This window comes from Cupressus sempervirens, chromosome 11, assembly GCF_028749045.1.
Source record: "Cupressus sempervirens isolate cs-2001-9-10 chromosome 11, ASM2874904v1, whole genome shotgun sequence".
Lineage (NCBI taxonomy): Eukaryota > Viridiplantae > Streptophyta > Pinopsida > Cupressales > Cupressaceae > Cupressus > Cupressus sempervirens.
This window is the reverse complement of record NC_143128.1, coordinates 684029320-684041432: the sequence shown is the minus strand read 5'-3', so window position 1 is coordinate 684041432 and position 12113 is coordinate 684029320. Positions and strand designations below refer to the sequence as shown.

The window sequence follows — 12113 nt, the reverse complement described above, 5'->3', positions numbered from 1 at the left end:
GTTTACAAAGATAAACACGGTGAACTCCTCTAATGTGACCATTAACCAAAATAAAACAAAAAAAAAGTGGCCGCCATTCAGATTTCTCTCTAACGACGCCTTTACCTCACAAAGGTTTTATGAACTTTAGGGTTTTTCAGAATCAACGCCTTGCAAGGTATCATAACTCGGAATAACTAAACCCTATGCTTGAACACTGGTTTATATTTTAAACCCCGGGGTTAGAAGTGAAGTTAGGGTTTTAAGGGGTTTCTCTCGTGATAAATCAAACACAGAAATCACTTCATTTATTTTTTAATTGGCGCAGTAGGGTAAAGGCGTGGAGCAGAGGGAGCAAGCAGAGGAAAGCCAAGATGCCGATGCCTCAGCCGCTGTTGAACAAGAAGATTATTAAGAAGCGCGTGAAGAGGTTCAAGAGGCCACAGAGCGATCGCAGGATTACTGTCAAGGTATTTTACTATTCTGTTTATCTTCTGTGCTTTTGATTAAGGCTGATGTGTGTGGATGTAATGCTATCTTGGTCTTTTGTGGGTCTTTGTTATTTTTGTTCAACGTAGGCGTCCAGATGGCGTTTCATCTAGTCCACATTCTGTGTTAACCTTATCTTTTTCGACCTGAAGTTCTCTGATTTAAATTTTTGGTAAAAAGGTTTTCTAATATGGGGTTTTATAAGGTCACGGCATGTGTTGACAGAATGCCTGCAGCGGTGCTTGCTTCTGTGCTGTGATTCTTATATTGTTTGATCAAGGGTTTTTTTTGACTTCGCGATGCCATTGTCTGGATGGAATTTAATTTCCTACTTTTATTTAGCATTTTAGCCATAGAAACACTCTTTTACTTTGATTATTTACATTTCAGATTTCAATTAGATTTCGTACTTTTGTTTAGCATTTTAATCATGGAAATAGTTGCATTCATTGATTATGCATTTTGTATTGATAATTAAATAATAATTTATGTGAGGATCTTTTAACTTTAGGAATATTTTCAAAATTATTGATTCCGTGAGTTTTGTAGGACAGTTTAGCTTTAAGTATTTAGTTTCAAAATTAAACAAAGGTACCATATACTATGTTAATTTATCACTTTTTTCAATAAGTAATTGCTTCTTATTTCCCACCTTTAGCTGTTCCACTAAAATGGAAATAATCGATTTCATTGATTATCTATTTTTTATTGATAATCAAATAATAATTTATATGAGGATTTTTTTAACTTTAGGAATATTTTCAAAATTATTGATTCCATGAGTTTTGTAGTACAGTTTAGCTTGAAGTATTTAGTTCCAAATTAAACAAAGGTGATAATATACTATGTTAAATTATCACCTTTTTCAATAAGTAATTGCTTCTTATTTCCAACCTTTAGCTGCTCCACTAAAATAGGAAAAGTTATACTTTTTCTCTATTTTTTTTTATAGAAAGACAATTTAAAATAGACCACAAAGACATAAGATAAGCTGTTCTCTGCTATCTACTTAAATGAGGATTGGCTACATGTTCATGATTCCTTTGCACTGCAAAGAAACAAATTTTAGAGTACGAAATACATATCAAACTGATCTCTAACGAGATATCATCATTTACCTTTTGGACTGCATGAGAGAAGATAGCATTCTTAACCCACCAAGTCGCAAATAATTCTCTGAGATAAAATAAAGTGTTGCATATAAATAAATTGTTTGATGACATATTACTATAAGAAATCACAAATTGTTCTATACATTATAGCAATACACAAATATTGCAATGAGTCCTTGGCAGAACATTCATAGGACAGCTCTGCTACATTTGGGGAAGACAGGATGCCTTGCAAGATCCTATGAATATTAAATGCAAGCAAAGATCTCTCTACTGAGATGTTGCTAGGTCACAATTCCTTAGTTGAATTAAAAGTGCATAATATCTTCCAGAGAAGAGCTTGCAGCATAATTGCTCTGTTTTATATGACTCAGTATTATGGTAATTTTGTGGCAATACTTATTCTGTTACTGTGGAGCATGCAGTGTATTCTTTACTGATTATGCGCATAAGCAGACCCATTGATAAATTTACCATGAACTATAGTGAAAGCATTTAATATATGTCAATGGCGAGCCTGCAGTATAATGACTTCTGTTTTTGAGGGTGATTATTCAGTGCATATTATGCTGAATATGTGCTCAAACAGATCCATTGAGAAATTTCCTATGAAATTGAAGGCAATTTTCAAAGTAGGGAGCAGGAGTACTTGGGTACTTCAATTCAATATTTATACCTGAAATATTAATCGTAATAATGGCTTTTCAAAACAACAATGACAAAGTTTGCAGATGTAATGAATTGTTTTTAGTTTCAGATTTGCAATATGTTTGTAGTAATAATATATGCTAAATGTTAAGCTGCATAACAGCGAAGGCAGACTTTGAACATGAACAAGAAAATAATTCATATAACAATGACATAATTTAAATGATAAACTTCTGATTTGAACAGGGATAAAGTTTACTGTTAATCAGTATTTTATCAAAGTTTGAAATTGATAATGTATTGAATTAAGATTGACAAACAACAATTTAAGACAAATAAATATCAAAAATTGTAATCGAAGTCCTTAGCTATGATGCTCTCCACTTAGTACCTGACACTTAGGTGCGCATCCTAGGGGTTTGGGTGTGTGCACCCATGCAAACCATTCTCTAATTAATTGTAACTAAGAAAATCTCTAGTTAATTTTTAAATAAATATTATAACAATGCAAATTATAAAAAAAAGTTGTATTTAAAAAATGGAAATACCAACACCATATCAATTACTTAACAAATATTAATCCACACAGAACTTTTGAAAGCTGTATTCAGCTATTTTAAGATTAATATATATATGATAAAAGCTACATATCCAATTTTTGCCTACAGTGGGAACCTAAGTTGCCGGTTGAGATTCTGGTTCTGATGTGGGTTCGACTTTTGGATTCCAAATTTGATCAGATTTTTTTGGGGCTGGGTTCGTGTTGCAGTAAATAAGTTCATACACCACTATATGAAGTGTGGGCATGTTTTAGGGTTGGGTTGGTTGGATATTAAATTAGATTATATTTAAACCATAAAAATCCTTTTTCAAAACAATAAAAACATTACATAGTCAAACTGTTTTGGTTGCACAGGCCAACTTTGCTCCAAATTCCTATTGGGCTCTTCTGTCAACTATTAAATTTGCTTGACATTTGCCCAAATTTGTGCAGGGTCCGAATAAGCGAATTCATCAGACAAATGACGAATTTGACAAGAATTGGAACCGACTTCGAATTAGCTACAAATTGAATGTCAAATTTGCATGCTGTGGGGGCGGATATGGAACTTAGGCAGGATCCATAAAAGCTTGTACTTCCAAATCAGTTTGTGTTTTTTATACATTGATTATGCCTAACATACATTTTATTTTTTTTCGATACAAATTGTGACTATGATGCCTGGGCAGGGCAGTAGCCACTCCCATTGTTTGGTCTCTTGGAAACTTGTTTTAGGAGAATGGGTCCAGTCAAGTGGTGCGAACACCCCTTGGACACCGCGGTTCCTTCTCAGCCATGCACTAAAGACATTGACTTGGTATGCACACATATAGATAAAGCAAAGATTAGTCTTTATCCTCTGCAATTCCCTGTACCTGTTGCTTGGCCACTGTTTGGTTTGTGTTTTTTATACATTGATTATGCGTAACATACATTTTAATTTTTTTCAATACAAATTGTGACTATGATGCCTCGGCAGGGCAGTAGCTACTCCCATTTTTTGGTCTATTTGGAAACTTGTTTTAGGAGAATGGTTCCAGTCAAGTGGTGCGAACACACCCCTTGGACACCACGGTTCCTTCTCAGCCATGCACTAAAGACATTGACTTGGTATGCACACATATAGATAAAACAAAGCTTTGTCTTTATCCTCTGCAATTCCCTGTACCTGTTGGTTGGCCACTGTTTGTTCATGTTTTTCAACATGTCGCCATTTCCCCTTAAGTAAAGTGAAACGTAGTTTAGTATTGCCCTTTTGGTGTTTGTGATTATATTCTATTTTGTTAATCCTTATTATAAATGCTTACCCTTGCTCGAATAATTTATTCGGTTTTAGTCTTTTTCTCTTAATGAATTGTCTATTCTGCCCAAAAGAAAAATAATGCCTTTGTTTTACAGATCCACATAATATGCATTTTGAATCTTACATAAGATTTTATTATTTTCAGCTTTTGTCACTAACAATCAAGTATTTATGTGCTGCATTATTGTTTATGTAGAACAACAGTAATAGTATGGAATTTAGTACATTCATAATGTTTGGGCTTGATTTGCTGATTAGCCATTATTGCTATTCCACTGATTTGTTGGGAGGAGCTCTTTTTATGAGGATGTTGAAAATACAATTCCCAGATTGGGGAAGTTTCATGGCCCAATGCATGGAGGCTAGGGTTAGCAGTGGCGCCTTTAAGTTCAATTTGTATGTTGGTGGCTGTCATAAGAGCATGTTGAATTAAATACTTTTGTAAGCAAAAATATAATGGTGAGTTTGCACCTCGAATATCAGTGCTTGTAGGATACTCCAAACAAATGCTACAAATCAATTTTAAATTCAACCTAATTCAGCCTACCTTAGAGGATACCACTTTGGAGAGGCTCAAACCATCACAAAAATATTAGTTGGTGAGAAAAAGTGACATGTATATTAACAATGCATGCTGTCCTAAATGAAATGATCCTAAAGTTGTGCAACACAGAATTGCCAGCAATCAAGATGCACAGTGCATTCACCAGTGTACCACCATCAATGATTTCATTTACAGGTGTTGCAATTTCCTTACCTGTACAATATTAGTATTAAAGACGCCCAGTACAAAATGTGTAAAACAAAGGTATTTTGCCATTTGTGCTAATATATGATCCTCTATATGGATTGTATCGTTTGATTGGAATAACATGACTGTCAAATATGTGGAACTGTGTAACAACTGCTTTACCTCCCCGGATCTGTTTGTGTAATTCATTTGCTGATCTTTTTTGGAATTATGCAGGTTCTGCAGAGAGAGCATGATTTGTATTCCTTATTAATTCACATATCTAAGGAATTCTTCTCTAGTCATAAATATATTATATTATTATGTATAAATCTGTTGGGTTTATCCCAACATTTGTCTGTACGCTATATGCTTTCTTGATGATTGAGTACTTACAAAGTTTTGCAGAGATAATGGTAATTAAGAAAGCCTGCAATTGACTAACTCAGAAAGTAATGAAGAAAAAACTTCTGTTAAGGTTGTAGCTTCTGTGCGATTGATTTTGACATGAGATACCTTATTGATGGTAAATAACCTTTAAGATAAATATCTTATATATATGTAATATAATATATATAATATATATTATACATTATACATTATTATATAATAATATAATAATATATATTTATAATAATAATATATTAAATATATGGTTAACATATAAATATTACATATATGCTTAAGATGAGTTACATATATGGTTATTTATATTACTATTATATTAATATGTTAACTAGTGCTGTTTAACCATAGAGACATGTCTCCTCCTCTCATATTTATAAGCCTTCATTTGCATTCGGAACACAATCAATACAATGGCAATTGTTAGTACATTGCAGCAGTCCTAGAAACTAACAACTTCAACAATTGTAATCCTCAGCAAGTATTAAGCTCAGTTGATGGAAAGAAAAGTCCCAGGGATATGAACCAGAACAGAGCATTTACATTAGGAATGAATTAACTTCTGACCTCTCCAATAAGATTTGACTATCAACTCCACCTTCAATGTCTGGATACTGAAGGGATAGCTTTTTTAATTGTAGAAATATTCCTTACATAGATATGGCAGAACTCAAGAATGAACACTAACATTGATTAATAACTGACCTCTGCAATATAATTTGACTATCAACTCCTCCTTCAATGTTTGGATATTGAAGAGATAGCTTTTTTAATTGTAGAAATATTCCTTAGATATGGCAGAACTCAAGAATGAACACCAACATTGATTAGTAATCCTCCATCTAATTCTCACGGAAGGTGGTAGTCAGACCGGGGATGGTTGAGTGTCCTCTGTGCATATCTGGATATTTGTATCTAATTGTCCATCTTCGGTGAGTCATGCTTGAAACTACTAGTATTGTATCACTAATACAGAGCTAGTCTTTGAGTACAGATAATGCTCAACTCATTTACGAGTTCTCCAAAATTGATATATGCATAGACCCCAATGAATATAATCCAAGGATGAACTGTGCACAATTTGAATTGTATTTTATGCAAGGTTGGCCAGCTGGCACAGAACATTCTCACAGCAGCAAACAGTGCTTTGATTTCAGGAAATCTGCTAAGCATGATATGATATGATCATTTATTGCACATAAAACCTTTGTTGGCTGCACTTAACCTTGCAAATGTGTTAAACTCTATATTGCCATCGTATTTTTCCCTAAGTTGCTAAATCGGGAATGTGATCGGGTACCGGTATGTGTACGAAATGCTGGTAAGGGGATTGGGTACATGTTTGGTACGTTCATACAAACATAATTGCATTTATGTAATTATATATATATATATATATATATATATATATATATATGTGAAAATGTCATAGAGGGAGTGCATGTTGATAGGAAAGCTGTGTGCAGAAATGCCCTCCTAATGCCAATTTAAAGCGGAAATAAGAAAGATTTCAAAGCCACATCATCAACATTGAGATGCTGCATAGGAAAAACAAGAACATTGAAAATACGATGGACAGAAGACAAACATAAGAGACCAGTTTTAATGTGGGAAACCCTCGAGCAACTTTTTATTTAGTAAACAATTAACATACAATCAATTCTTGTTTCTGGCAAAGGCTCACAGACTCAGATTGCCTTTACGATCAACCTGACTTTCACCATTTCAGCCCATTCCATTCCTAATGAATCCTGCAGACATTTATACTCTCTGCAATTTGTTATGGAATCTGGTGCATTAACTGTCACAGAACAAATCAGTTACTGACAGCCTTGGAACTCATCCATCTGATGGTCACTCATCCGTCCGATGGGCACCTCTTCAGGGCAGTGACTCCCTTCGGTCTTCAGACATTCCCTCTTCCGTCAGGTCAGTCTCTTCGGCTTCAAGTTACTCTCTTCACATCAGAGACTCCATTCACCATTGGGTAGTCCCTTTGGCATCAGGCAGTTCTTTAGACATCAGATACTCCATTTGCCACTGGACTGATTCAGGCGCCTTCGGGTGACATGTGCGCTTTGGTCACACGGATGCTTTTGGTGATGTGGATGCCTTCGGTAATGCGGGTGCTTTGGTCATGCGGATGCCCTTAGATGCCTCGAGAATATCTTTCACTGTACTCGAGATTGAGTACCCGTTTAAGCACAGCTGACATACGCTCCACCGCTGGCCTGCTTCATCATTGGGCATCCATATATGATGTCATACTGTATGGTGGGCATACCCAACACATGTTTATTTAACTTGTACTGCCCAGACTTACATGTCCATGTTCATTTCCTAGCCAACCAAAATATTTAAATAAGACAGTATTAGAAACTGAATAAGTGATGATAATAAATGTTCCTGAAACAAGAAAGGAAATGAAAATTTTGAAACTCAAAAATATGTGACAAGAAACGTCCACATGTTGAACATTTTCCAGACAGACAAAAGAGAACTCTAAGGGACATTACATGGAGTATTACATTAAACTCTGTAATTTTAGCGAATCCATGCTGTTGAGAACGCGACTTCTTTATCTTGCAGTTTTTTGTGTGAAGAAACTGTTAAAGCCACTAAGCCAGCTATTACAATTTTAGATTGAGACATGCATGAACAACATAAAAGAGAATGTACATATACAGATTTTAAGAATACAAAATAGACTGTTACAGGTCTATGTTACATTTCCTGGTCAGCCAAAATACTAAAGTAAAACAGGATTAGAAGTTGAATAAGCGAAAATAATAAATGTTCCTGTAAACAGAAAAGAGGAAAATTATTGAACTCAAAAATTATGTGTGTGACATGAAATGTCCACGGTGTTAAAATCATCATCAAGACTAAGAAGAGAACTCTTAAGTGACATAACTTGGATTATTACATTAAGCTCTATAATTTTAGCAAATCCATGCTGTCTAGAATGTTGACTTCTTTATCTAGCAGTTCTTTGTGTGATGAAACTGTTAAAGCCACAAAATCAGAACAGAGAAGTGGACTTTCGTGAGGAGCATCACTACTGACAGAAGGAAGAACATGCCAAATTTTGGCTAAGAAAGAAAAAGTTAATTTTTATCATGTTTTGGTTTCAAATTCGGTCCATTGGTCCTCAGGAATTTTTACCATGTTTTGGTTTCAAATTTGATCCATTAATTCTCAGGATCCTATGGATCAGATATTTTTAACAGATTATGGCTAGCATCATTTCAGTGTAATCCTTTACATGTTGAACAATGTTTGCACTTGTTCTCAAGTTCCTCACTCTAAGGGAATGCCTGTTGCCATTGGCATGAAATGATTTTGTATGATCCCCATGCAGATCGGAGAATGTGGGCATTATCTGTACCTCGTTAATTTGATACCCCTTCCAGTCAAATACCAGTTCACAATTAAAATGGTTTTATAGTATTTCTGTAAACACATTCTAAGGACAATATGTTTATGTGACATATCTCTGATATATATTTTAGTTTGGTCTAATTAATATTATCTTCCATCTGAAAGAAAGCCAATCTCCAAAAGGAAGAATTGCAGATATAATACCAGTCTCTGTGATGGATAATGGAAAGTTCAATATATGTTGTATGATGTGGGCTTCATAAATGAATTATTGTTCTAGTTCAATAGTAGTTGAAATTAGACAAATTATGGTCAGTTATCTTGTATGTTATTGGAGTGTTTCTCACTGCTTTATTGCCATCATTTGGCAGGAAAGCTGGCGTAGGCCTAAAGGTATTGATTCACGTGTAAGAAGAAAGTTCAAAGGATGCACCCTGATGCCCAACATTGGTTATGGATCAAACAAGAAAACCAAGCATTACTTGCCATCAGGATTTAAGAAGTTTGTTGTTCACAATGCTAGAGAGTTGGACCTATTGATGATGCACAACAGGTATGCTAGTTTCTTTCTATTTTAAATTTTCTAAAGTTGAATTTTTTTCAAAAAGTTTCAATAGTTTCAATCCATGGTTTTCTTTATGTTAATGTTAATGGCTATTTGCTAATTGACATATATGATGTTCTGTCTTGTGTGGGTGTGTGAGACCCAGTTTTCTCTATGTTATGTAATATTACTGTGGATTTCATTTTTATATAAGCAGCAAATGCTTTTTCTGTTGGCACTCAACTTGTAGGTAGATTATTTTTTATTTTAGTGCATTTTGATAAAATCTTGTTTATTTTTGATAGGACTTACTGTGCTGAAATTGCACACAATGTTTCAACACTGAAGAGAAAGGCTATTGTTGAGCGAGCTGCACAACTTAACATCATGGTTACCAACCTGCTAGCCAGAATACAAAGCCAGGAGGATGAGTAGAAGTGGGTGGGTGTTTTGTTTCCTTGGGGATGGGGTTTCAAGAATATTTTTGTTGAGTTAAATTTTATTTATCAAGTTGGGAACAGTGTATTTGGCCAAGAGTTTTTATTTAGCTTGTTTTTTATGTTGGTTACTGTGGTCAGGTAACTTTTATTTTGCCAAAGATACAATTTTGGTTCAAGGGAAAATCTTAAACTTTTTTTTATGTTGGAAAATATTTGTGTAATATCACATGGGTAATATGTTAAAAAAATGCAGTGTATTCGGCCAAGAGTTTTTATTTAGCTTGTTTTTTATATTGGTTACTGTGGTCAGGTAACTTTTATTTTGCCAAAGATACAATTTTGGTTCGAGGGAAAATCTTAAACTTCTTTTTATGTTGGAAAATATTTGTGTAATATCACATGGGTAATATGTTAAAAAAATGCGCATAATGTAAGTGCCCACAGAAACGTTAGCAAGTGTAGGATATTTGTTAAACTTCCTTTTGATATTACTTGTTCTGTTCTATTCTATTTTCTGGGTGGTAAAGGCTTTATTAGTATGGTTTGTAAACTTCTTTTTTTGGTGAATAGAATACATCTAGCCTCTTATTGATCAATATACTCTCCCTTTTTGCCTTTACAAATTGTTGGTCGACATTTTTGATATGTTGTCTTTGCTAGGCTCGTTGAGATCTTTTTTTGATATCTTGGTAAGTTGTATTTCTCATCAAACCTGACATTTGTTTAAAAGCAAAACTTTATTTTCTTAATTATATTTTCCACTTGTACATTTATCAAAATTGAATGGCAATCCTCCTCTTCTGATTGTTGTCTAGAGGGTCTTTAAGATAATTTAACAGCTGTGAAATTCTCAACTTTTTTGGCATTTTATCTGTACCTTCACTTTTATTCCTTCAGAGATTCACTTTTGTAATGAAATTGTTCTTGTTACTGCTTTTCTCGTGGCTGTAAATTTTCATTGTTGCCAGGAATGATTTGTGGACTCTGTTCTGTAAATCAGACAATTTTGCAAATTGATAAATGTGGGCACGGATGAAAACCTGGGTTGATTTTGATAGAAAAAAGGTAATTAATTGTAATCTTGTCTTGTTAAAAATACATTGACAGAAAACATCCATTAAATGGTAATTCTAGGCAAGACATTTTGTTTGTTTGAACACCAATGAGACAACATATAGTCTTTTAACAAGAGTTCTATTCTGATAGATGGTATGTTAGACAGTCAATCGGTGAATGCTTGTGATTGCTGGAACTTGAGAATCATTGTCATCAAGCATCTTAGTGATTTTTTCAAACTACGGGCACCTTAAATTTTTGATTAAGCCGATTTACTGATGTGGAGATAAGTGTTTTCCATCAGACTATCTGGATGAAGATGATGTGCAAACTAATTTTAGGTATGGGTTGCAACAAATTATATGTAGGTGTTGATTTGCCTGCCAGAAAAAATAATCATGTTGATGAGGGTATCTTGCACGGACGAATGCATGATCCAATTCTTATGTTGAATTGGTGCATGACAAAGCTACAGTGATGTGCGCAAGGTTGTATGCTAATTTATTTACATATTTCCTTTGGTTGATAGAATTGAAGGTTTTCAAGAGGCAAAATGTAAGTCTACACTAGGAGATTTTAGATTGTGCAACTATATTTTAAATTCTCACCTGTTTATTGTGGATTTGCCTTATATGGATATCTCACATGACCTTATTTTATAGAGATCCACTCTTGACATTCTTGAATCTTTTGCATGATAGTTTCTTCTTGTGGCGCTTAGGGGTAGGTGTGGGAATGAGTGATGCAATGGCACTTGACAATGTGGAACAAATCACTCGACTTGGTCACAAAGTTCACACGTCCCTTGCAAAACATGGAAACAATCCACAACTAGGCCTTTGCTCTAAGGTTGTGGTCTTCAACTTAACCCTTTGTCTTAGGAGGCAACTCTACACTAGCCATTGGTCCAAGAGGGTTTAGACACGCCAATGTTGTGAGGATGTGTATACACACAAATGTGATGTTTTTCCACTCCAGTTATAATGTGCTTGCTTTTTAAAGACCTTAATCCTTGTAGCCTTATTTAGGGAGTAATTTACACCATTTATCAAAGCCTAAACCCTCAAATTTATTTGTGCAACTCACTTTGTAGTCCAATCAACCCTTCCAAGCTTGAGATCTATGCAATAGTATTCTTTGACTATTTTAAAAAATAATAAATTTAAACCACGATTTAAAATTGAATTTGAAAACAATTAAGCAAAACAAGATTAGAGCACCACGATTTGTTATCTAAGGAGACTTGATTAAAGGGAAAATCTTTTACTGGATGATAACTACAAATAACTCAATATTACAATAATAAGGTGTATTGTTAAAGGTTTTGTTTAGGCTTAGGTAAAAAGAGGGGAATGCACTTCCATTTAAGACTTAGAGCGCACAACTTAATTTCACAATCCAACTACATCAAGCCATAAAATTGAAACTCGATTTCAATTATCAAATCATATCTTCAAGATATATCTATTTTGGGTTCCAAAATAA

General features: G+C 34.3%; 1 protein-coding gene across 1 annotated transcript; it reads left to right on the top strand.

Moving 5' to 3' along the window:
* Nucleotides 1–271: 271 nt before the first annotated feature.
* Nucleotides 272–9851, top strand: LOC149531562 (large ribosomal subunit protein eL32z-like). Its single transcript, XM_089808739.1, has 3 exons — nt 272–449; nt 8960–9141; nt 9438–9851. The coding sequence occupies exons 1-3, from the start codon at nt 354–356 to the stop codon at nt 9565–9567; spliced, it is 408 nt and encodes a 135-aa protein (XP_089664865.1). The 5' UTR covers nt 272–353; the 3' UTR covers nt 9568–9851.
* The last annotated feature ends 2262 nt before the right edge of the window (nt 9852–12113 follow it).

Excerpts from the sequence above, each read along its gene's own strand:
- LOC149531562 (XM_089808739.1), top strand. The coding sequence starts at position 354 with ATGCCGATGCCTCAGCCGCTGTTGAACAAGAAGATTATTAAGAAGCGC. Across the intron at positions 450-8,959 it reads ATCGCAGGATTACTGTCAAG|GAAAGCTGGCGTAGGCCTAA; the intron begins GTATTTTACTAT and ends ATCATTTGGCAG. Across the intron at positions 9,142-9,437 it reads CTATTGATGATGCACAACAG|GACTTACTGTGCTGAAATTG; the intron begins GTATGCTAGTTT and ends TATTTTTGATAG.